The sequence below is a fragment of the Carica papaya genome, chromosome 2 (genome assembly GCF_054855325.1).
Source record: "Carica papaya isolate Zhongbai chromosome 2, ASM5485532v1, whole genome shotgun sequence".
Lineage (NCBI taxonomy): Eukaryota > Viridiplantae > Streptophyta > Magnoliopsida > Brassicales > Caricaceae > Carica > Carica papaya.
The window spans coordinates 33824478-33849691 of record NC_142310.1 but is presented as its reverse complement, the minus strand read 5'-3'; the positions used below and the strand labels follow the sequence as shown (position 1 = coordinate 33849691).

Sequence of the window (25214 nt, the reverse complement as noted above, 5' to 3'; positions counted from 1 at the left end):
AGCCCGTCGGTTGCTAAGGGCTACACACAACAATTTGGCATTGATTTCATTGACACTTTCTCTCCTATTGCAAAATTGATTACTGTCAAAATTTTGCTTTCACTGGCTACTATCCATGGTTGGAGTCTGACTTAGTTGGACGTCACTAATGCTTTCCTTCATGGTGACCTTCACAAAGAAGTTTATATGACTATTCCTCCAGGCTATTCTCCTCGAGAGGGGGAGACTCTTCCACATCAATCCGTTTGTCGACTACACAAGTCAATCTATGGGTTAAGATAGGCTTTCCGACAGTGGTTTCATAAGTTATCGCAAGTATTACTTCAAGAAGGTTTCCATTAGTCATAATGTAACCACTCCTTATTTGTCAAGCAACAGGGTAATGTTTTTCTAGCATTATTGGTGTATGTTGATGATATTGTTATTGCTGGTAATGATGATCAGGCTGTCGAAGAACTCAAAGTTACACTCAAACAAAAATTTAAAATGAAAGATATGGGGACTCTCCGATATTTTCTTGGACTTGAAATTGTGCAAGAAATGACACAGGAATCACCTTATGCCAAAGAAAATATGCGTTGGATCTGTTAACTGAAACTGGATATCTTGGTTGTAAACCTTCATCTACTCCCATGGAACCAAATATTAAGATGTCTAAAGATGACGGAGAATTTCTGAGTGATATCACAAGTTATCGGCGACTGATTGGAAAATTGTTGTACTTAACCATCTCTCGCCTTGACATATGCTATTCTATCAATAGAATGAGTCAGTTTCTTACTACTCCTAGGACCAGTCACCTTCAAGCTACTTTGCGGATTCTCCAGTATATCAAAAGGACACCTGGACAAAGTCTCTTCTTCCCTTCATCATCTGCCATTCAGATTAAGGCTTTTTCTTATGCTGATTAGGGCATACGTCCTGACACTAGAAGATCTCTAACTGGTTATTGTGTTTTTCTTGGGTCTTCATTAGTCTCATGGAAATCAAAGAAACAACAAGTTGTATCTCGGTCATCTGCAGAAGCCGAGTATCGTTCCATGGCCAACACTACTTGCGAAATAGTATGGATTCTGAAATTGTCACGAGATTTGAAAGTGCAACATCAAGGTCTTGCATTACTTTACTGTGATAATTAGGCAGCTCCACACATTACTTCAAATCCAATATATCATGAGAGAACAAAACATATTGAACTTGATTGTCATTTTATTCGTGAAAGGATTCAAGATGGTACCTTAAAGACGATGCACATATTCACTCGGAATCAACTGGCAGATTTAATGACAAATGCACTTCATTCTACGCAGTTCGACAATTTATTGAATAAGATGGGTACAATAAATTTGTACTCTCCATCTTGAAGGAGAGTATTAAGATTAATTAAAAGATATTAAGATTAGTTTGTGTTAAGCTGAAATTAGTTTGTTATTTGTAATGTAACCGCTTTTGTTTTCTTCTATCATTTGTTGTATAATGGCAGTATATATTTTATTAGGCTGTAAAAGTGAACTCTGAAAGTATTTTCTCATCATCTTCTGCTCTCTCTTTTGCCCTCTCTTTTGCCCTCTCTTCTCTTTTTCTAACAACCACACATAATTCTGAAATCAATTATGGACATAGAATCAAGTCTAAAAATATGAACAGAGTATAAATCTTTCTATTTATATTGCCCTTTGTCTGTTTAAATTAAGATAGGTAAAATTTGGATAAACCTACATAAGCACTGAATGTAAAAAGACACGGAAGAACATTACGATGACAACGAAAGGGTTTTAAGTTAAAATCCAAAATTTTTAATGTTCTATCGATACCCAGAAAATCTTTCTCATGTACATGTAAGGCTGAATCACAAGTTAAAAAAGATGATTATTTTATTTATTATCAGAACATCAACTTTACAACGACATTACAAAATGCGAACACCCACATTTCATCAAACACTTGGCATGCACAATCATATCTCATACCCACTTATTGATTCTTACCCTATACACGAACAAGCACCTTGTCATACATGAATTCCAGATTCTCAGCCAGAGACCTCAATGGCCTTAACTTCAGGCTTCTTCACCTCTGCTTTGGGCACCGTAACAGTCAGTACACCGTTCTCTACTGAAGCTTTCACCTGGTCCATTTTCACGTTCTCTGGCAATCTGAACCTCCTCGAGAACTTCCCGCTGCTGCGCTCCACGCGGTGCCATGTATCGTTCTTGTCCTCCTTTTCTGTGTGTCTCTCCCCGCTGATTTGCAGCACCCTGTCATCCTCTACTTCAACTTTCACCTCCTCCTTTTTCAGACCGGGAAGATCCGCCTTGAAGACGTGCGCCTCCGGTGTCTCCTTCCAGTCCACACGCGTGTTAACGAGGGCGGAAGTTTCCCGAGAAATTGACGAGGAAGGGAAAGGAAAATCCTTGAACGGATCCCAAACGTCGAGCGAGAAGGGGTCGAATACACTGCTTCCTCGGTTTCCAAAGAAGCTCGGAATCAGAGACATGGTTGGAAAACTGGGTTTTTTTTCGCTTTACAGGAACTTGGAAAGAAGAAGAGAATTTGGTTTAGAGATTGCTTAGATCTGCTGCTTATAACGCCGAAAGGATACGCTTCGATGGAGAAGAGAAATGTGTATAGATATATTTATAGGAGGGAGAGGAGAGTTCTAGCAAAGGAGAAGATCCCAGTTCGTTCCAGCCACTTCCACCACCATTATCAGCTTCAACTGTAATTTTCGCGCCTGAAAGCAGGAGGACCATGAAAGTTCTAGATTTTCTTTTCATGGGCTTCAAGGCCCATTAAGATGCATGAGCCATTAAACAATAAATTTCTTTTTTTGGCAAAAGCATATAATAACTTTTTTCAGTTTTTTATAAATATATCTTATTTATTTATATTTATATTTGTATGATTTTAACAGCGAAATTTCCCATTTAAAATTTTAGTTTAGAAATATTAGCAGCGAGAATCAATTTATAATCCTTATTAATCAAGCTCTGAATTAAGATCAACGATTACATGAGTAGATATTAAAAATGTTATTTTTTATTGTATAATAAAATAAATTAAAGATAATAATATTTAACGATATAAAAAAATAATTATAATTCTTAAATTGTACGTCAAATTTATTTTTTATGTTATTCCATTACTAAAATTTTGTTATGAATTTAGATATTCTTTTAATTAAAAATATAATTATTTTAATTTAATATAATAATGATTATTTGATTTTGAAATCTTACAAGAGAAGGTCAAGATCCTCCTAGAAGATTCAAGAACTCATCAACAGATTATCCAGTCGGTTCTGGATTTCTCCTCTCCTCTTTATAAATATCCAACTGATCAGACTTGTCAGACAGCGAAGAGCAAGCAAGCAAGCGACTCTGAAGCAACTTTCTCGCTGCCAACGAAACATTTTTTCAGCTACTTCCTCGCCAACAAAACACTTCTCTTTTCTTGATTCTTTTGCAAAATCTTTAACAATGTCACTCATCCCAAGCTTCTTTGGCAACCGACGCAACAGCGTCTTTGATCCCTTTTCCCTCGACGTATGGGATCCATTCAGGGACTTTCCCTTTCCTTCTTCGTCTCTTTCTAGGGAAAATTCCGCACTCGTGAACACTCGTGTGGATTGGAAGGAGACGCCGGAGGCGCACGTATTCAGAGCTGATCTCCCGGGGATGAAAAAAGAAGAAGTGAAAGTTCAAATCGAGGACAATAGCGTGCTGCAGATCACCGGTGAAAGGCACGTGGAGAAGGAGGACAAGAACGACACTTGGCACCGCGTTGAGCGCAGCAGCGGCAAGTTCTCGAGGAGGTTCAGGTTGCCGGAGAACGTGAAGATGGACCAGGTGAAGGCTTCTATGGAGAATGGAGTGCTAACTGTGACGGTACCGAAAGCGGAGGTGAAGAAACCTGATGTTAAGGCTGTTGAGATTTCCGGCTGAGTGTTTCAATTTCACGAAAGACTTTGATGATATTTCTCTATGTACGAGCGTTGATGTGTATGGAAAGTGAGTAAACTTTGTGTTTTGTATGTGAAGCGTTTGATGAAATGTCAGTGCGTCTGATATGAGTTTGTGATGTTGTAATGCTAACGTACATAATATCCAATAATAATACTTTCTATTGCAAACTTCGTCTTGGTCAAATATTCTGAATGACACTTTGAGCTACTTTCTGTAAAATGTTCGATGAAATGTCGGACTGTCAGTTAAGAAAATCAAAGAATTGTTCTCAAGTGTGAATCAAGCTGGACATTTCACAGCTTTGTTTTTGTATGTCTTCTAATAGCAAGAAGTTACAAATTTATAGAGCATGAGCTGCTCTTTGTAAGAGAGCCCATCAACACAGGAGAGGAAACAAACAAGAAGACAGCCTTACAGAAGATCAAAACCGAAAATACAGAAAATAAAAAGGGCATAAGTAAAGCAGGCAGGAAGGGACGACCACGGTTCTTTTTTAGACAGTTATCGGCCTTGTGTTCTTTGTCTTGAATGTGAGTGCTGAGTTGGATGGTTGACTAGGATGGTTTCCTAATCCGGACAAGTTTGCACAATTGGTTGCTTTAGATTGCTGATGGTGGCAATCACAGAACAGGGCAACATTCTTCACATTCCCCCTCAAACTTGGCAAAGGAAGCGGTTGCCGAGTTTCTTTCCGAAATACTTGACTTGAGATTGTGATAGTACTTTGGTGAAGCAGTCTGCGGTCTGCAGTCTGATTGCAGGATGACACATATATGATGTCGAGAACTCCTCTTAACACTTTGTCACAAATGAAGTAGATATCTACTTCAATATGCTTGGTCCGTGAATAAAAAACCAGATTGCCTGCAAGAGCTGTGGCGCTCAGCGATGGAGGTTTGTAGAATTATAAAGTTTATTTCAAAGATATAAAGTTTATTTCTTTGAGCTGAGACTCCAACCAAGTAATTTCGCAAGACAAGTGAGCTAAAGTCCTGTATTCGAATTCTGCACTTGATCACGAGACAACATTCTGTTTTTTAAAGTTCCAAGATACTAGATTGTCTCCAAAGTAGACACAATAACTAGAGGCTGAGCGTTGATCATCTTTTGAGCAAGCTTAGTCGGCATCAAAGTATCCGACAATGCTTAATCTGTCACTGAGTTTGATGTGAAGTCTGATTTCAGTTGTTTTTTTCAAGTACTTGAGTATTCTCTTCGGTGCTTTCATGTGAAGATTGGTCGGTTTTTGTATAAGCTGACTGAGTTTGTTGACGATAAATAAGATATTCAATCTTGTATGAGTCAAGTATTGAAGGGAACAGATTATTTTCCTATAAGGAGTTGGATCAGATAACTCTTGTCTTTCTTCTGCAGATAGATTGCTTCCAACGACTACCGAAGTAGAGCATGGTTTGGAAGAATGCATTTTGCTTTGTTTGAGGAGTTCTTCAATGTATTTTGTTTAAGTGAGGAAAAGTTCGGTTTTATCACGGGCTACTTCAATTCCGAGGAAGAGATGAAGCTCACCTAAGTCCTTAAGTGCAAATAAGGTGTGGAGTTGACTGATGAATTTCTACATTCTTTCAGGCTCGTTCCCTGTCACAATGATATCGTCAACGTAAATTAATGTGAAGATTTTAGTAACTGTAGTGACAAGTAAGAAGAGTGAGGTATCTGCTTGAGAGTTTTTGAAACCTCATTTGAGTATGGTGGATTTAAGCTTATCAAACTAGACTACTGACACTTGCTTGAGTTCATAAAGTGCTTTGTTGAGTTGACAAACATGATTAGAATGTACAGAATCTTCAAATCCTTCGAGTTGATAAATACTCAAAGATTTTTGGTGATTTAAGGTGCATGCAAGACTTTATTTAGTGCTAATTTTTGATTTTCGGATGTGTAAATATCTGTCTTATTGATGTGCTTGATAGACAATTTCCACCGTTTCCAATCATTAGACTTTCATTTCCTCCATAGGCTTGTTTAGGTTGCAAAATATTTGGGTCACTAGTCACATGGTTGTTAGCACCGCTATTGGCATACCACACTAGATCTTTGAAGCTGGCTTCGGTGGAGATAGAGAAGGCTATGTTTGCTGAGTCTTTGTGGAGTTTTCAGGAATGGCTCCCATGTCGCTATTATCATAACAATAATAGCAAGGAGCAGCAGTATGCCCAATTTTACCGTATACTTGACAAATCGGTCTGGAGTTACTGTCGTTTCTTCCTCATCTTCTTGAATTATAGTAGTCTCCTCTGTTAAGGTTATTGTTTTGTCCTTCCCTGTTGGCTGGTTGGGAAAGGGAGTTTTGATGATTTCGCTGCTTCTAATGTTGGAGAAATTTGCTGATGGTCGACCGAAGCTGAGATTTACTGTTGCAGAGTTGAGTTGTTCAAGCCTCCTTTCGTAACCTGGACTGGAGCTCTACCTAGCTAATGCTTTCTTTCTCTGTCATTTGGCACACTAGCAAGTTGTATTCGGGGGAGTCCAGGCCAACAAGTATCTGTGAGATGAGATCTTCTATAGTTACAGGATGACCTGCTATAGTAAAGTTATCTGATATGTTCTTTGTGGCCTTAAGGCATTCTTCCATTTTCAAGTTTTTTTTTTTTTTTTCATTTTGATAAATTCTCTTTTGTAATAGATTACATTTGCTCTTGTTTTGATTGCGAATAGGTCACGGATGACATCTCAAAGGAGTTTGGATGTTGGATACATCATTAGTTCTGAAGCTACATTGGTTTCGATTGAGCTGTAGAGCCACCCGAGTAGCATTTGATCTTGAGCGAACCAATCTTCAAAGTCGGGGTTCACTGCTATTTCTACTTCAGAGCTCTCTTCTACCACCTTCTCTGTGTATTCAGATGGACTTGGTTTGGCTTGTGTGATAAAGCCTTCGAGTTTGTTCCCACGAATGATTAGGAGAATCATATTTTTTTCAAAGAAAGAAGTTGTCATGGTTGAGCTTCAGCGTACACAGAGCCCATTGCATTGCTGAGCAGTGTCTGAATTCTTTGAGGTGTTGAGTTGAAGGTTTAGGAGTTGCTGTTTTCTCCGACCATATCAGTGGCTCTGATATCAAGTTAAGAAAATCAAAGAATTGTTCTCAAGTGTGAATCAAGCTGAACACTTCACAGCTTTGTTTTGTATATATTCTAATAACAAGCAGTTCCAAATTTATAGAGCATGAGCTGCTCTTTGTAATGAAACCGATCAACATAGGAGAGGAAACAAACAAGAAGACAGCCTTACAGAAGATCAAAACCGAAAATGCAGAAAATAAAAAGGACATCAGAGAAGCAGGCAGGAAGGGACGACCACGGTTCTTCTTTAGACAGTTGTCGGCCATGCGTTCTTTGTCTTGAAGGTGAGTGCTGAGTTGGATGGCTGACTAGGATGGTTTGCTTATCTGGACAAGTTTGCACACTTGGTTACTTTAGATTACTGATGGTGGCAATCACAGAACAGGGCAACATTCTTCAAAGAGTCGATGTTCTAATGGTTTTTTATATGACTAATCAAAGTTAATTTTTTGGGCTTGAAAAGTTAAGGAATCTTCTTCGATAGTCGTTTCTAAGAGAGATACTTTCTCTGCTCTTCATTCTTATAAGGTGAAGCCGGAGTGAAGCCCGTGGAGGTTTGATGTGCGGTCATTTCTATGGAAACAAGGTACTATCCATTTTGCTCTGGTCTGTTCTGCTTTTCTGCTTAACGACCATTCAGCACTTTGACGTGCTCATTCTGCTTGAAGTACATAGATGGCTAAGGAGACTATAATGTCGTACAAATTGAACTTCATAGATGACCCAAGAAATGATAATCATGCCGATTGAATTAATGTGATGATACCAAAAAACTCCACCAGGCTGATTCTGTGTTGCCATCATCTGAAACAACTCTTCTTGGTATAGACTTCTGTTTTCCAATCATAAGGCCATAAAATCCTGATTAAAGGCATAAATTAATTAGTCATTTAGTGTAGCCAGAGATTAGGTAAGTTCAGCAAACTGCTCGTATTTATTGAAATCAATATGAGCAGAAGGAACGGATGTGGCTGTCTTGGTTCTACACCATAACTCCAAGGCTTTTTGGCTTGTTGGTACTTCTTGCTCACCACTTTAGGCGATTGAGGTTATGGCATTGGCTTGAAATCATGAAATCTGAAAGAGTATTGGTCCTTAATTAAAAAATAGGATTGTTGTATACTAAAAAATGGCTTACTGCGGCCAGCTTTAGGATAAAGATTTATGAAGTACACATAATTATTGCATTGAGGCTTAAACGTTCACCTTTCAAGCACTTAAAAAACCTAGTCTGTGACAATCAAATGTATTACATTCTTTGAGAAGGATTTTTGCTGTGACCAAGAGAAACCTAAGAGGACGTAATAAACTCTACGAACTCATTCAAAGAATTGCGTGAAGGGCCATCCTTATCAATGCTAGCTTCAACCATATGTTTCAAATCCCTTGCCCTCTTTCTCATCTCCTTCCCTTCTTCTTCAACCATTAGTCTCTGAACAATTTTCTCTATTACACCTCGCTTCAACTCATTTTCATACTGCCAACCTACTTTCCATACTTGGCTAACATACCTTGCAGTCACATTTTGATCCCCATAACATGGTCTGCATATCATTGGAACCCCTTCACATATACTTTCCAGTGTTGAATTCCATCCACAATGGGTCCAAAACCCTCCTACGGCATCATGTGCCAACACTTTTTTCTGGGGTGCCCATCTCACAATGCAGCCTCTTTCTCCTACTGAATTTTTGAAATCCTTTGTGAATGACTCTATCCATTCTGAGGCAATTTTCTGGCTGGATCGTATCACCCACAGGAAAGGCTGCTTGCTATTGGCCAGTCCCCATGCCATCTCTTCTACCTCCTTAGAATCCATGGATGCTATGCTCCCCAAGCTTATGTATATGACAGAATTTTGAGCTTGCTTGTCGAGCCATGCTATGCAGCTGGTGTCCTCTTCTAATAAGCTACTGGTGGAGTTTGGAGCAAGCTTATGCATAGGGCCAATTCGGAAGATTGGAAGCTGTTTTTGGTGTTGAATCATCGCTAATGACGATTGTTCAAGGCAATCCATAGTGTTAAATATTATTGCTGAGCTTCTTTCTGTATTGAACAAGTTGGCCATGAGTCGCAAGATCTGTTCTTCTGATCCAAATTTTACGACGGGTAGGTCTTTGAACCTCAGGGGATAGTGTTCAGGCACTGGATCCTGCAAAATAGAATCTGTAGTCCAGAGTTAGATTTGCAATATCTGTTGTAATTGGTCATAGAAACAAGACTCTAAAAGTTGGCGTACGATCACCATGTTTCCCATATTATTAGATGCAAAAGAAATGGCCAATCTCTTAGTGTACATGTTCTACTATCAAGAAAGGCACAGAATGTTAAAATACCCGGTAAGGGAAGACAGCCTTGTAAATGCAGCTTAGGAATGACAGCACGAACAAGAAATGTGGTGGCACTAGAAGTTCGAAACATGATGCTTGGAAGCTTGAAATGATTAGCGATTGCCGGAGAAAAATACATGACTTCATCATAGATGATGCAGGCAAATTGAGGATGAGAAGGGTCCTGGCGATTTATCATCTGGGCCAAGAATTTTTTGAAGGGTTCTTGACATTTGGCATTAAGAAGCAGAACAAGATCAATCATATTTTCTGGAGAAGTCTGTTGCTCAAGAAAGGTATCTGGTATGGAGATGAAGTCGAAGGCAGGGTGAGCTGATGGGTTAGGAGGGTCGAATTGGGTGTGAGCGATGGTGATGGAAAAGCCTTTCGAGTGAAGAACTGAAGCTAGCTGAAGCATTGGGTTTATGTGACCCTGAAATGGGCATGGCACAAGCAACAATTTGCGACCTCTCTCTTCTTGTTTCTCCATCTCTCGGCTGCTGCTACTGCGATGAGTTTATGTTTTTAAGACAAAATTTGATGTGATTTAAGAAAAAGTTACATTTTGCGCAGAACATACCTTTTAAGGTGTAACAACATTAGATGGATCAATTTAATATCAATTTACACTTTTGGATAGCTTTTTATTCTTCTTTGACCTCTATTATTGCTCTGTAGACCTTATCTCATTCATCAGCCTCATCTCTTTGAAACTTGTGGAATGAGAGGCTTCTTTCTTTTTTCTTTTTGCTCTACCTTTTTGGTTGAAGCTCATCTACAGTGGAAAAAGAATCAGATATTTACTAAAATCTATAACTTTTTAAAATAAAAGTTAATTAACTGAAAATAATATATTGTTTACACTATAACAATAGTTAAAAGAAATTTTATATTTCAATCATTTACTCCAACATGCATATTTCTACTTTCAGCTTCCTTAGGCCATAGCCGACGGCTCATGGGTTTTGGCAGGAGGAGATGAACCCATGAATCCGAACAGAGTTGAAGTAAAAGTTTTGGAAAAAAACTGTACTTTTTCCCGTCAAGGGAGTCGCCATGAACGACCTGGAACATTCTTCATTCTTCTCCGCATTTAACTGATCCAGGACCGACATAAACAGTCAGGAACTGAAATTGAAAGAAGCGCCTAGAAATGGAGGTGGAATATGGCAGGGTGCTGAAGATTAGCAAGGAGAGTCACGTGGAAGAGGAGGAGAAGAAGGGGAAAAATTACATATTGTTCGTAAATCAAATTGCATAACCGTGTGGTGGCATATAAATTATGTACAAATATTTGCTTTACTTTCATGAACTATTTAAAATTATTTGAAAAATTAGTAAAAATGGAGATGCATTCTGAAACTTCGAAATATTATTTTTTACGCTTAATAAGGGGATGAATGATGCGAGTCAAAGAAACTCGTAGATTAAAATGACAACAAAGGAGTTTTAAATTAAACCCAAACACTATCATACCAGTCAAATACTTGTCTTGTTCCATTTTTGGAGTTTCGTCAAAACCCAGCAAATCTTTTTCTCATGGCTCAAACACAAGTAGAAAAGATGATTATTTTATTTATTATCAAAATATCAACTTTACAACAACATTACAAAAATCCAAAGACCCACATTTCATCGAACAATTGGCATGCACAATCATATGTCATACCCCCACTTATTGATTAATATGCCCTATACATTAAGAAACATGAACAAACACCTGTCAACCATGAATTCCAGATTCTCAACCAGAGATCTCAATGGCCTTAACGTCAGGCTTCTTCGCCTCTGCTTTGGGCACCGTAACAGTAAGTTCCCCGTTCTCCATTGACGCCTTCACCTGGTCCATCTTCACGTTCTCTGGCAATCTGAACCTCCTCGAGAACTTACCGCTGCTGCGCTCAACCCGGTGCCAAGTGTCGTTCTTGTCCTCCTTCTCCACGTGTCTCTCCCCGCTGATCTGCAGCACCCTGTCATCCTCTAACTCCACTTTCACCTCCTCCTTTTTCAGACCGGGAAGATCTGCCCTGAAGACGTGCGCCTCCGGTGTCTCCTTCCAGTCCACACGCGTGTTAACAAAGGCGGAATTTTCCCGAGAAATTGACGAGGAAGGGAAAGGAAAATCCTTGAATGGATCCCAAACGTCGAGCGAGAAGGGGTCGAATATACTGCTTCCTCGGTTTCCAAAGAAGCTTGGAATCAGAGACATGGTTGGAAAACTGGGTTGTTCGCTTTACCGAAACTTGAAAGAAGAAGAAGATTTGGTTTAGAGAGTGCTCTTGTCTGCTATTTATAATGCTGAGAATATATGCTTCGACGGGGAAGAAGAGTGTGTATACGTATATTCATTGGAGGGAGGGGAAAGTTCTAGCAATGGAGAAGATCCAGTTCGTTCCAGACACTTGCTCCATTTTCAGCTTCAACTGTAATTTTCGCGCCTGAAAAAGAAGGACCAAGAAAGTTCCAGGTCCTTTTTTTGGGCTTCAAGGCCCATTCATATACATTCACTTATTTTGCCACAATAACGTCTGTGTTCAAATAAATTTTAGTAATAAATAATTAATAATAAAAATAATAGTAATTAAATAAATAATTATGATGTATAATTAAATTAAATTTTTATATTTAATAAAATAAATAATTATTATTTATATTATCATATTAATTTAATTTTAATAAAAATATAATGAAAAATATAATTATTTAATCGATTTAATATTTTTTTAAAAAAATTATTTAAAAATAAATTAATAAAATATCATTTACTATTATTTCTTTCGATTGGAAGTTGAAATCGCAACGGATGATATATTAATTAATTATCATTTATTACTGTACAAACCGGGGGTAAATCACCATTTCCTTGGTGTGCGTATTATTTTGATGACATGATAAGCTTGACTAATTCAGCAATGGATTCAGAAGAAGATCCACCATCACCCACACAGATTCGAATCATCTCTTTGAGATCCAAAGCTCTCTTCCTCATCCCTTCCCCTTCTTCATCCCTCATTAACCTCCTCACAGCACTTTCAATTTTCTCTCTCTCCAAACCCTTCTCCAATTCCACTCCCACTCTCCAAACATGGCTCAAGTACCTCGCATTCACTTTCTGGTCTCCATAACTCGCTCTGCATATCATCGGAACACCTTCACCTATGCTCTCCAGTGTCGAATTCCACCCGCAATGGCTCAAAAACCCCCCCACAGCGCCGTGCGCAAGCACTTTTTTCTGCGGCGCCCACTTCACCAGGTAACTCCTTTCTCCCACCGCCTCCTCGAAGCCTTCAGGCAACGAGTCTAACGATCGGGAACCACCGAGTTTTTCGGGCGGAACCACCCACAAAAATGGCTGCTTGCTGTTGGCTAAACCCCACGCCATTTCTGTAAGCTCGGTATCATTGAGGAAATTTAAGCTTCCTAAGCTTATGTACAAGACGGAGTTTGGAGTTTGCATATCCAGCCAAGATATACAACTGGTATCTTCTTCTACTAAGCTGCTGAAGATTGGTGGACTGATTTTGTGGATGGGTCCGATGGAAAAGATTGGAACTTGAAATTTTTCTTTGAGAATTTTTAACGGCTGTTGTTCAAGGAGGTCTGCAGTGTTGAAAATCATGGCTGAAGATGATTTTATGTCGCAGAAAGAAGATAGTAGATTCAGCCAAGCATCTAAATCTTCATTACTGACTAAGAATAAGTCTTTGAATCTGAGAGGATCTAGATCAGGGACTGGCTCTAGTAGCTTTGAATCTGCATGAAACAATTAGATTATGATGATTATCACCAGACCCAGATGAGATTGAAACATGAAGAAGAAAAATTTGGCATAACTACCTTGAATGGGAATAAGGCCTTCTTGTCTAAGATGAGGATAAGCGAGGTACCTCAAGAGATTAGCAGCACTGAAAGTGTGAAACACAAAACTTGGTAGATTCAACTCATTAGCCACTTGTGCTGCAAAATACATACACCCATCATAGATAACATGACAAGCAGACTGCTCCTCTTTTCCCATGATCTGAACCAGGGTATCCATGAATGGAGTTCTGGACTTGTCATTCAGAATCTTTAAGAACTCTGTCAAGCTTTTGAAGGCATTTTGTGGGGTGAATCCAGCGCGTAAGGGGATAAATTCGAAATGAGGATGAGTGGATGGATCCGGAGAGTTGAATTGTGGGTGACAAATTGTGATTGAGAAGCCATGTGAGTGAAGAACAGAGGCTAATTGTAACATGGGATTGATGTGGCCCTGAAATGGGTATAGAACTAGGACTAGTTTCAGGTATTGTTTCTCCATTCCAGCTACTTGATTTCGAGATCTACAAACTATATATCTGAAGTGTTCATGCATAAATTTCAGCTTCCTGTTCTTTTAATCTTCACAGACTTTCTTTCTAAAAAATTTATTTTATCCATATTGTGAGGCTATCCAATCCAAACACAGTTGAATTGTACAATAATTGATTCTTGTCAATATCTGATCTTTCTACTTTTTATATCAGCAAGATAAATTGAATAAAAACCAATTTTAAGGCCATGTTTGTTATTTTATTTTAAAATTCATTCCAAAGTTTACAGAAAAAAAAAAAAATTTAGTCCTTTAAAATGTTTATTTGAATTTATTTTATATTTTGAGAATTATTATAAAGCTTGAACTTTTACCAGTACTTTTACTTTATCACCTATCTACTTTCTATCTCCACCACAAAAAGTAAGTCCTCCTCAAACGATAAGCTTCTGGCAACTGCAAAATTGTGTAGCTTCGATGAATTCTCTCAAGCTAACTTCCAGGACCTACCACCATTCACCATTGCTCCCTCTTCGCTCCAAGCTTCAAAAATTAACCTTCGTCAGAAGAACTTTCAAATTTTGTGTTCGAGGATGCAGTGCAAAAGAAAATGGAGAAAAGAAAAACGAGAGAAGAGGCTTCTTAACTCTAGAAGAAGCTGGCTTAGTCGAGATTTCTGGTTTAAGCACTCACGAACGCTTCCTCTGCCGATTAACGGTACTCATCTCACATAATTTTATTAAACTTTCTGTTTTTGGCACGTAAAATTTCTTTGTAACTTACACTTACGATATATAATTACTTCAGTCTCACCCATCTCTTCGGTTCTACAACGATTGATTTAATAATACCGTAAAGTTTTTGGAATTGCAGATATCATCTTTGAATTTATTAAGAGTGATATCAGAGCAGGAAGGATGCAGCATTGAGGAGCTTAATGCAGGGAAGATATGTGACTGGTTTGTGAAGGATAAACTTAAAAGAGAACAAAACATAGATTCTGCCGTGCTTCAATGGGATGATTCTGAGTCCCAGTTTTAACTCACAAGCAAATCTGTAAATTCCATCACATTATTATTTATTGCTTTTTACCAACTTTAATCGATATCATGTTTACATTACCATTACAAAATCCAAATCGCTCATAGAACACGCACTGACATTTCACATGCAAAACACTGTTTATTCACGTTACAAATCCGCTAAGGCTTCGATATTGAGGAATATCATCAAACCTTGTCATCGCTGGATTAGGAACTTTCAGCCAGAAATCTCTATGGCCTTGACATCAGGTTTCTCCACCCCAGCTTTAGGTACTGTAACAGTGAGCACCCCGTTCTCCATTGAAGCCTTCACCTGATCCATCTTCATGTTCTCCGACAACCCGAACCTCCTTGAGAACTTGCCGCTGCTGCGCTCAGCGCGGTGCCATTTGTCGTTCTCATCCTCTCCTTCTCCACGTGTCTCTCTCCCCGCTGATCTGCGGCATGCTATCATCCTCGATTTCTACTTTCACTTCCTCTTTCTTCATCCCCGGGAGATCGGCTCTGAATACGTGCGCTTACGGCATCTCCTTCCAATCCACCTGTGTGGTCACGAATGCAGCATTTTCCCGAGAAAGTGAGGGGGAAGGAAAGGGGAAGTCCTTGAATGGATCCCATACTTCGAGGGAGAAGGGATCAAAGACGCTGTTGCGGCACATTTTTATACAGATAAAATATAAATTGGTAATTATTGAATTAAAGATACGAACAAAATCTCAAATTTATAAAATCATGATTTAATTTCTAGATATCAAATAAGTAATGTCTAAAATATGAACTTAGATTAAATAAATTTGAAATAAAAACAATACGGTCGTATGTAAAAATTCAATAAAATGTTCACCTCACAAATATTGGATAATTAATAAGTATTCTCAACTATAACATTTCAATTCTATTACATGTGGGATCGGTATCCGACAGCTAATACGTGAAATGTTATATTTTTCAATAATCATAATAACATTAACCATAAAATTCCAATTCAATATACAAACAAAGGTGTTCATCACTATTAAACTGAATGGAACTAGGTATGGAATAAAAATGAGGATCTGAAATAAACACTAGATTGAAATTATCAATGCTGTATATATACATATTCTTTTTAAAAAAAATGTTAATTAAAACTTTAACAAATCTCAAATCCCATTAAGTTAATATAAATTGCATTTGTCTGAAGTTATAACACTTTCAAGTTGCAGATACCCATAACTAGTTAAGGAAGTTTCTTGGTCGGATACAACTGCAGTATTATATCAATTAATGCCTTAGACACTTTTCTCAAATCAAATCAGATTTTCTACTAGTGTAAATCAATTACCAACATAATCTAATAATATTTAAGGAAATTATAATCAGATACGACTGAAAATATAGAATCTCAAATTTCACCAGATTTTTGTAGTGGATTCTATCCCTATACACCATACATATAAATGTATGTATATATATATATATATACATGTATATGATATGAGCTTCACTGAAACAAAGATGGAGAAACAAGAACAGAGAGGTTACCAATTGTTGCTTGTGCCATGGCCTATGCAAGGTCACATAAACCCAATGCTCCAGCTGGGTACCATTCTTCATTCAAAAGGCTTCTCCATCACCATTGCTCACACTCAGTTCAGCTCCCCTAATCCATCAATCCATCCTTCCTTCAACTTCATCTCCATACCAGATACCTTTCTCGAGCACCAGACTTCTTCAGCAGATTTGATAGATCTTGTTCTGCTTCTTAACGACAAGTGTCAACAACCCTTCAAACAATTATTGGCCCGGATGACAAATGAGCAGCACTTTCAAATCGCATGCATCATCTATGATGAAATCATGTATTTCTCTCTGACAATCGCTAACCATTTCAAGCTTCCAAGCATCATGTTTCAAACTAGTAGTGCCGCCAATTTTCTTCTTCGTGATGTCATTTCCAAGCTGCATTTACAGGGTTGCATTCCTTTACCAGGTACGATGTCATGTTTGTGCCTTGCTTGACAGCACAACATGTATTGAGCACATCTTTCGCTCCTACTAGCACCGTCAATATGTGAAATTGTTTGTTGGCTAATTTTCACAAGCTAGTTTGTGTGGTTTAACCACTGATAATTAGAAATCTTTGAATGACAGACTCAATGTTAGAGGATCCAGTGCCAGAACACTATCCTCTGAGGTTCAAAGATCTATCCTTTATGAAATCTGGAACAGAAAATAAGTCCTTGCAACTGATTGCTAAGTTGTCCAATACACAAAGCTCACCAACAATAATAAACACTATGAATTGTCTGGAACATTCACCATTGGCACATCTTCGACACCAAAATCAGCTTCCAATCTTCCCAATTGGCCCTTTGCACAAGCTTGCTCCGGACTCCACCAGTAGCTTCCTAGAAGAAGATGACAGCTGCATAGCATGGCTAGACAAGCAAGCTCAAAACTCGGTCATATACATAAGCTTGGGGAGCATAGCATCCATGGATGCTAAGGAGACAGAAGAGATGGCTTGGGGACTGGCCAATAGCAAGCAGCCTTTCTTGTGGGTGATACGATCCGGCCCAATAGTTGGATCAGAATGGATAGAGTCATTTCCAAAAGATTTCAAAGATTCAGTTGGAGAAAGAGGCTGCATTGTGAAATGGGCACCCCAGAAACAAGTATTGGCACATGATGCAGTGGGAGGGTTTTGGAGCCATTCTGGATGGAATTCAACACTGGAAAGTGTATGTGAAGGGGTTCCAATGATATGCAGACCATGTTTTGGCGACCAAAACGGGACTGCAAGGTATGTTAGCCAAGTATGGAGAGTAGGTTGGCAGTATGAGAATAAGTTGGAGCGAGGTGAAATAGAGAAAATTGTTCTGAGACTAATGGTTGAAGAAGAAGGGAAGGAGATGAGAAAGAGGGCAAGGGATTTAAAACATGAGATCGAAGCTGGTATTAGCAATTTACAGAATTCCTTGGATGAGTTAGCAAAGTTTATTATCTCCTATTATGTTACTCCTTATCATAGCTAGAACTATTCTGGAAGAATGCGAAAGAATGACCTTCCTGTAAACTGCCTGTCAATAAATCTGTTTTTTTAATGCTTGAAAGGTGTAAGACTCTAATTTTCAATCAACTAGCTAATAATAATTCTGGTTACCTAACTAGCAAAAACCTGATAGAGATCAAATCTTCTTTCTCAGACAATCTGAGGTAACCCATTTTCCGTATACAAGCTACATGGTTGAATCCAACTGTGTCAATGGGATCCAGAACAAGCAATTATCCTGTTAAATAAACTAAAAGAAAAGATCAGACAATTTCACCCATAGCTTCTGCTCATATGAATTTTAGTGTTCTTGACCCACCAGTTATCTTGATCTTATCTTTTATTTATCTAAGAATGATTCTCAAGTTTTTCATAAGGATTTTACAGCCTTAGAATTAAGTCTCAACATCAACTAGAAAGGGGGTCTATTTCAAGACGAGTTGCCCAGATGTTGGCAACAGAGAATTAACCTGATCTTGAATTTTTTGTATAATCTGTACAGTTCAATCAGAATGATTTTAACCCTTCTCAGGGTCATTAATTAATTCAATTTGTATGACATAGTACTCCTCTTAGCCATCTACGTATTTGAAGTATTAATAACATGCCAAAGTACTGGATGCTTTTGGTTAAATAAAAAAAAGGCAGAGCAGACCAAACTGAACGGTACCTGGTTTCCATAGACAAGAGCGCACATCTCTCTCCGGATTTAGCTTGAAAACATGAATAGCAGAGCCATGACCTCTCTTCGAGACGACAACTTAAAAGGATTTGTTCTCTCTCACAGGAGAAGAAACAAAATTCTGATGAATCAGAAAATAATATTGGAGCATCAACAAAGTACAGACAATTGAACAATCCGACATGTTATTGAACATTTTATACACAGTACCACAAAGACGGCATTTGGTAAACATTTTACAGACAAGAACCCAACTCTCAAGTATCAGTGAAATCAGTATGTTGAGAAGCATTTGGTAAACATTTTCAGAAGATATGACCAAGACGATGTTTGCAAAAGATACAAGATAGTTTTTTCCTTTAATTATGTTTACATTACCATTAGAAAAATAAGCACTCAGATAACAGGCAATGACATTTCACCAGACACTTCACATAGAAAACACAAAGTTTACATGAACATTACAAAACCAGAACACTCACATCACACGCACTGACATTTCATCAAACAACACTTCACATACGAAACACCCAAGTTTACTCACTTTCTAAATACATTAGCGCTCGTACATCGAGAGATTTCAACAAAGTCTTTCGCGAAATTGAAACACTCAACCAGAAATCTCGATGGCCTTAACATCAGGTTTCTTCACCTCCGCTTTAGGCACCGTCACAGTTAGCACCCCGTTCTCCATTGAAGCCTTCACCCGGTCCATCTTCACGTTCTCCGGCAACCTGAACCTCCTCGAGAACTTGCCGCTACTGCGCTCAACGCGGTGCCAAGTGTCGTTCTTGTCCTCCTTCTCCACGTGTCTCTCACCACTGATCTGCAGCACGTTATTCTCCTCGATTTCTACTTTCACTTCCTCTTTCTTCATCCCGGGGAGATCAGCTCTGAATACGTGCGCCTCCGGCGTCTCCTTCCAGTCCACACGCGTGCTCACGAACGCTGAATTCTCATGGGCAAGAGACGAGGACGGAAAGGGAGAGTCCCTGAATGGATCCCATACGTCAAGGGAAAAGGGATCAAAAACGCTGTTGCGTCGGTTTCCAAAGAAGCTTGGGATGAGCGACATTGTTAAAGGTTCTGCGCAGATTGATTAAAAACAAAGAAAAGAGAAGTATTTGGTTGGCTAGAAAGTAGCCGGCAAAGCGTTTGTTGGCAGTGAGAAAGTCCCTCGAGAGTTGCTTGCTTGTTCTTGGATGTCTGACAGAAACGATCAGTTAGATATTTATAAGAAGGAGAGGACAAATCCAGAACTCACTGGATAATCTGTTGATGAGTTCGTGAATCTTCCGGGAGCATCTGGACCTTGTCTCCCTCAGAGTTGGGTTTCCGAGCCGTTATGGGCTTCTGGTGGATTCTAAAATCTTCAGACTTTCCTTGGAAGGATCTCTTTCTAACGCCTTAAATATATAATTGTTATGCAACGTATTTTTATAGTACGATTATTTATAATTAAAATATATATTAATTCTATTTAAAAATTAGTTATTATGTTAATTTTTTATGATCATATGAATAATTATACGCACGTCTTCTAAGTGAAATTTTATCAAGGTGATTTATATTAGACATAATAATAATAATAATTTCTCATTTTATAAATAGCATTTAATTATTTTTAATTTGTGAAGACATATCGTACTTTAAAAATATATTATATTTTATTATTTTCTATTCAAAAAATTAAAAAAAATAAATAAAACACGAACAAAATAATACATTATTTTCTTGAATTCTTATTAATTACATAAAATATCACTTAAACTACGTACCTATCAATTCAATTTAAAAATTTTAACAATATTATTGAAATTTGAATATAATTATGATTTATTTTTTTCTTTAATTTTTTAATTTAAATATTTATATTAATTTTAATATACATAACTATAATATAAATATTTATCCTCAAAACTATCATCATTCACTCTCAAATAGACTTAATCTCGAGTGTAAATTATGAGAATAACTTATTATGTTTATAATAGAATTGCTTCTTCAAAGTAAAAATTATTAGACAAAAAAAAGAATATTTTTAAAATTTAATAATGTTCTATCACATTCTCTTAATCATACTTGATTTGATATTTGAATTTAATTTTAAAAATAACAACGATAAGATTGTGATACACGTAATATTTAATTCAGTATTTTATGAAAAAACTAAACATATGCAAGATAAGATTCAAGATGAAAGCATTATTCCCGAATATGTAGGGAGTAAGCAATAATTTACAAACACACTCAATAAAGCACTATGAACCCTTATTAGCCAGCATATATGGTCGAGATAGGGAGTAGAAAATATATGTTCTTCATTTTGAGGGAGATTGTTAAAACGATTAGAATAGCAAAGCCCAATTATCCGAGCCCATCAAATGATGGGTGGCACTTGCGGTGCGCGTGTGTAAATGGGTAAATATACACGTGTGTTATGTTAAAGAGTGTGTTGTTGGTATGTCTGTGCACTGTTATTTTGCTATTAATTCTTTTGAACTCTTCGAAATCTAATAAACTTTAAAATTTTATCAGAGTTTTTCGTTCCATAGTGAAATAATAATTTGCATGAACAACAATTTTTTTAGCGTTGTCAAAGAGTTATGACAATAAAAATAGATGACAAATGTCTAATCGAATCAATCAAAATAGTGTTTAAATTTATCAATCTGTTACAATGTCTCAGCTGCTCAATGCACTTTCACTTGACACTTCTGGAGGATGGAGAGCCTGAAAACTTCGAGGGCTTTCAAGGAATGCATGCTAATAAATTTTAAAATTTTATCAGAGTTTTTCGTCCATAGTGAAATAATAATTTACATGAACAATAATATTTTTCACGTTGTCAAAGAATTATAACAATAAAAATTAATGATAAATATCTAATCGAATCAATTGGGTCATGTCAAAATAATGTTTAAATTTATCAGTCTGTTGCGATATCTCAGCTGCTCAATGCACTTTTACTTGACACTTATGGAGGATGGAGTGCCTGAAAACTTCGAGGGGCTTTCAAGGAATGCATGCTAAAATTTTCTCGAGACAATATTAAAATTTTGTTCCCTTTGTTAAACTGGTGCAAGCAGTTCCATCCCTAAATGCTTCCTACAATTCTAAATCTTGAAAGCATAGTAGAAAGAATCAAGTTCGATCACAGAAGAAAGATGACTGTTTTATTCATTGGACACCAAATTTACATAAGCATTAGAAAATATAAAACCAAACACAGAGACATTTTGTCAAACACTTGGCATACAAATAAATACACGCTGCTTCCAAATCTTCATAGTTGCTTTTAGAAACATCAATGAAAGCACCTGCTAGTAAACGCTCAGCCAGAAATTTCAATGGCTTTAACATCAGGCTTCTTCACCTCAGCTTTAGGCACTGTAACAGTTAGGACACCATTCTCCATGGAAGCCTTCACCTCCTCCATCTTCACGTTCTCCGGCAACCTGAACTTCCTCGAGAACTTCCCGCTGCTGCGTTCGACGCGGTGCCGTGTCTCGTTCTTCTCCTCCTTTTCCACGTGTCTCTCCCCGCACATCTTCAGCACCCTGCCATCTTCCACCTCCACTTTTACCTCCTCCTTCTTCATCCCAGGGAGATCCGCCTTGAAAACGTGCGCTTCGGGTGTCTCCTTCCAGTCCACACGGGTGCTGACGATCGCAGAACTTTCCCGCGAAAGTGACGAAGAAGGGGGAGGGAAATCCTTAAATGGGTCCCAGACGTCGAGGGAGAAAGGATCGAAGACGCTGCTACGGTTCCCGAAGAAACTTGGAATCAACGACATGTTTGGACAACTAATTTACAAAAACTTGAAACGAGAAGGAAACTGCGTTTTAAGCTTGCTGGTAGTTTCGAAAGAAATGCTTTTCGATGGTGAGAAAGAAAGCCGATTCGAGTATACATATAGGAACATGAAGAGGAGAGAGATGGATGAAGAATGTCCATTTCTAGACGTTTCTTTCAATTTCGGCTTCAACTGTTTATATTGGTCCCGGATCAGTTAACTCAGGAGAAGAATGAAGAATGTCCGAGGTCGTTCATGGCGATCCCCTTTATGGGCGAAAGTAGAGTTTCTCTCAAAACTTTAATTACAACTCTGAATCTGAATGGGTTCATCTCCTCGTGCCAAGACCCATGAGCCAACGGCTACGTGGTTTTCAGTTCATCAATTGATTGTTTTTCAACTCTTACCTAAAAAAAAAGAGATTAAAATTTTAATTATGTAATTAAATAGCAAATAATAAAATTAAAAGAACATAGATTATCTACGAAATATATTCGAGAGCAATAATACAAGTCAAAGAAGTATAAATGTTTAACTAAACTGCATCCATCCAATGTTATTACACCTTAAAAGTTTTAAGTGCTGCGAACAATGTAACCGTTTAAGAAAATTATGATCCAATGTTTATCAGATTTTTTTTCTTAAATCAAATCAGATTTTGTCTTAAATCATATCAGATTTTCTTTTGTATTAAACCATATCAGATTTTCTTATGGATTCTATCTCCTCACTTCAACATATATATATATGTGTGTGTGTGTGTGTGTGTGAGATATAAACATGAAACAAAATAGCTCATTGCAGTAGCAGCAACCTAGATCGAAATCATATTATATATAAAGAGAGAGCGCGAAGGAGAGATGGAGAAAGAAGAAAAGAAAGGTCGCAAATTGTTGCTTGTGCCGTGCCCATTTCAGGGTCACATAAACCCAATGCTTCAGCTAGCTTCAGTTCTGCACTCAAAAGGCTTCTCCATCGCCGTTGCTCACACTCAATTCAACCCTCCTAACCCATCAGCCCACCCAGCCTTCGACTTCATCTCCATACCAGATACCTTTCTCGAGCAGCAGACCTCTCCAGAAAATATGATAGATCTTGTTCTGCTTCTTAATGCCAAATGTCAAGAACCCTTTAAAAAACTGTTGGCCCAGATGACATATCATCAGGACCCTTCTCATCCTCAATTTGCCTGCATCATATATGACGAAGTCATGTATTTCTGTCCTGCGGTCGCTAATCATTTCAAGCTTCCTAGCATCATGTTTCGAACTTGTAGTGCCACCACTTTTCTTGTTCGTGCTCTCATTCCCAACCTGCATTTACAAGGTTGCCTTCCTTTACCAGGTATTTTAATATTTTGTGCCTTTCTTGATAGTAGAACATGTACCCTTAGAGATTAGATATTTCTTTTGCTTCTAATAATATGTGAAACATGTTGATCGGGGCCAACTTAGAGACTCTTGTTTGTATGACCAATTACAACAGATATTGGAATTTGTAATTGGAAACCTAACTCTGGACTACAGACTCTATTTTGCAGGATCCAGTGCCTGAAAACTATCCCCTGAGGTTCAAAGATCTACCCATTACAAAATTTGGGTCAGAAGAACAGACCTTGCAACTGATGGCCAACTTGTCCAATACGGAAAGAAGCTCAGCAATAATATTTAACACTGTAGATTGTCTTGAACAATCATCACTAGCGATTATTCAGCACCAAAAACAGCTTCCAGTCTTCCCAGTTGGCCCTATGCATAAGCTTGCTCCAAACTCCACCAGCAGCATACTAGAAGAGGACACCAGTTGCATAGCATGGCTCGACAAGCAAGCTCAAAACTCTGTCATATACATAAGCTTGGGGAGCATAGCATCCATGGATGCCAAGGAGATAGAAGAGATGGCCTGGGGACTGGCCAATAGCAAGCAGACTTTTTTGTGGGTGATACAATCCAACCAGAAAATATCCCCAGAATGGATAGAGTCATTCACTAAGGATTTCAAAAATTCAGTTGGAGAAAGAGGCTGCATTGTGAGATGGGCACCCCAGAGACAAGTGTTGGCACATGATGCAGTAGGAGGGTTTTGGACCCATTGCGGATGGAATTCAACACTGGAAAGCATATGTGAAGGGGTTCCAATGATATGCAGACCATGTTTTGGGGATCAAAATGTGACTGCAAGGTATGTTAGCCAAGTATGGAGAGTAGGTTGGCAGTACGAGAATGAGTTGGAGCGAGGTGAAATAGAGAAAATTGTTCTGAGACTAATGGTTGAAGAAGAAGGGAAGGAGATGAGAAAGAGGGCAAGGGCTTTGAAACACATGGTTGAAGCTAGCATTAACAATGATGGTCCTTCATGTAATTCCTTGTTTGAGTTAGTAGAGTTTATTATGTCCTCTTAGGTTTCTCTCGGTCACAGTAAAAATCCTTCTCAAGGAATGCAAAACATTTGATTGTTACAGTCTAGGTTTTTCAAATGCTTGAATGTAAACCTCAGTGCAATAGTTCTGTGTACTTCATAATAGCTGAATTTCTGAATTTCTGTTATTAAAAAAAAAAACGTCATAGTAATACTCTTACTATAAATCAAATACCTAAACTAATAATAATTTGACTGACAAAACCTGAAAGGAAACAGGAAAGACACTCCAATGAAGATTAAATCTCTTTCCTAAAGCAGTCTGCAGTAAGCCAAATTTTCGTATACAACATTATTATTCTTTTTAGTCAAGGACCAATACTCTTTCAGATTACATGATTTGAAGCTGATGCCATAACCACAATCGCCCAAAGTTGCGAGCAAGGAGTACAAAGCAGCCAAAAAGTCTTAGGATGCGGGTAAATTATATAATTGAATCCAAAGGTGTACAAGGAGATTGAATCCAGAACAAATAATTATCATGTGTAAAGAAATAGAAATTAGAACTCAGACACCCCATTCCTTTTGCTCATATTCATTTCAATAAATACAAGCAGTTGCGCCTGAACTTA

The 25214-nt window shown here is 38.0% G+C and overlaps 9 protein-coding genes and 2 pseudogenes across 12 annotated transcripts; 4 read left to right on the top strand and 7 right to left on the bottom strand.

The window, feature by feature from the left end:
* Nucleotides 1-1856: 1856 nt before the first annotated feature.
* Nucleotides 1857-2727, bottom strand: LOC110812125 (17.3 kDa class I heat shock protein-like). The gene has a single exon (XM_022038804.2). It carries the CDS (start codon nucleotides 2495-2497, stop codon nucleotides 2033-2035), a length of 465 nt encoding a protein of 154 aa, XP_021894496.1. The 5' UTR covers nucleotides 2498-2727; the 3' UTR covers nucleotides 1857-2032.
* Nucleotides 2728-3300: 573 nt separating this feature from the next.
* LOC110812126 (17.3 kDa class I heat shock protein-like) lies at nucleotides 3301-4132 on the top strand. The gene has a single exon (XM_022038805.2). The coding sequence runs from the start codon at nucleotides 3480-3482 to the stop codon at nucleotides 3942-3944; it is 465 nt and encodes a 154-aa protein (XP_021894497.1). The 5' UTR covers nucleotides 3301-3479; the 3' UTR covers nucleotides 3945-4132.
* A 2946-nt stretch (nucleotides 4133-7078) lies between these two features.
* Nucleotides 7079-10791, bottom strand: LOC110812121 (UDP-glucose iridoid glucosyltransferase-like). Its single transcript, XM_022038800.2, has 4 exons — nucleotides 10412-10791; nucleotides 9959-10153; nucleotides 9385-9884; nucleotides 7079-9214 (listed from the first exon to the last, which is right to left on the bottom strand). Exons 2-4 carry the CDS (start codon nucleotides 9976-9978, stop codon nucleotides 8340-8342), a joined length of 1395 nt encoding a protein of 464 aa, XP_021894492.1. The 5' UTR covers nucleotides 9979-10153; nucleotides 10412-10791; the 3' UTR covers nucleotides 7079-8339.
* A 142-nt stretch (nucleotides 10792-10933) lies between these two features.
* LOC110812122 (17.3 kDa class I heat shock protein) lies at nucleotides 10934-11840 on the bottom strand. The gene has a single exon (XM_022038801.2). It carries the CDS (start codon nucleotides 11585-11587, stop codon nucleotides 11123-11125), a length of 465 nt encoding a protein of 154 aa, XP_021894493.2. The 5' UTR covers nucleotides 11588-11840; the 3' UTR covers nucleotides 10934-11122.
* Nucleotides 11841-12159: 319 nt separating this feature from the next.
* On the bottom strand, nucleotides 12160-14175 carry LOC110812191 (UDP-glucose iridoid glucosyltransferase-like). The gene is made up of 2 exons (XM_022038893.2): nucleotides 13216-14175; nucleotides 12160-13131 (listed from the first exon to the last, which is right to left on the bottom strand). Exons 1-2 carry the CDS (start codon nucleotides 13730-13732, stop codon nucleotides 12254-12256), a joined length of 1395 nt encoding a protein of 464 aa, XP_021894585.1. The 5' UTR covers nucleotides 13733-14175; the 3' UTR covers nucleotides 12160-12253.
* LOC110812196 (receptor-interacting protein) lies at nucleotides 13529-14770 on the top strand. The gene is made up of 3 exons (XM_022038901.2): nucleotides 13529-13663; nucleotides 14142-14386; nucleotides 14543-14770. The coding sequence occupies exons 1-3, from the start codon at nucleotides 13636-13638 to the stop codon at nucleotides 14708-14710; spliced, it is 441 nt and encodes a 146-aa protein (XP_021894593.2). The 5' UTR covers nucleotides 13529-13635; the 3' UTR covers nucleotides 14711-14770.
* On the bottom strand, nucleotides 14723-15371 carry LOC110812086 (18.5 kDa class I heat shock protein-like; annotated as a pseudogene).
* LOC110812193 (17.3 kDa class I heat shock protein-like) lies at nucleotides 15192-19713 on the bottom strand. 4 transcript variants are annotated; one of them, XM_088214265.1, is made up of 3 exons: nucleotides 18973-19713; nucleotides 18417-18549; nucleotides 15192-15357 (listed from the first exon to the last, which is right to left on the bottom strand). In XM_088214265.1, exon 1 carries the CDS (start codon nucleotides 19501-19503, stop codon nucleotides 19039-19041), a length of 465 nt encoding a protein of 154 aa, XP_088070391.1. In that variant the 5' UTR covers nucleotides 19504-19713; the 3' UTR covers nucleotides 15192-15357; nucleotides 18417-18549; nucleotides 18973-19038. The 4 variants fall into 4 exon arrangements, with proteins under 4 accessions (XP_088070391.1, XP_088070390.1, XP_021894588.1 ...); XM_088214264.1 differs by lacking the exon at nucleotides 15192-15357 and adding an exon at nucleotides 17919-17996 and having other exon boundaries at nucleotides 18973-19634; XM_022038896.2 differs by lacking the exon at nucleotides 15192-15357 and adding an exon at nucleotides 17919-17984 and having other exon boundaries at nucleotides 18973-19634.
* Nucleotides 16210-16713, top strand: LOC148268992 (UDP-glucose iridoid glucosyltransferase pseudogene; annotated as a pseudogene).
* LOC110812192 (uncharacterized) lies at nucleotides 16786-24714 on the top strand. Its single transcript, XM_088212281.1, has 6 exons — nucleotides 16786-17689; nucleotides 17809-17910; nucleotides 19261-19511; nucleotides 21795-22393; nucleotides 23043-23568; nucleotides 23751-24714. The coding sequence occupies exons 1-6, from the start codon at nucleotides 16839-16841 to the stop codon at nucleotides 24623-24625; spliced, it is 3204 nt and encodes a 1067-aa protein (XP_088068407.1). The 5' UTR covers nucleotides 16786-16838; the 3' UTR covers nucleotides 24626-24714.
* LOC110812195 (17.5 kDa class I heat shock protein-like) lies at nucleotides 21578-23012 on the bottom strand. The gene has a single exon (XM_022038900.2). The coding sequence runs from the start codon at nucleotides 22222-22224 to the stop codon at nucleotides 21763-21765; it is 462 nt and encodes a 153-aa protein (XP_021894592.1). The 5' UTR covers nucleotides 22225-23012; the 3' UTR covers nucleotides 21578-21762.
* Nucleotides 24715-25214: the final 500 nt, after the last annotated feature.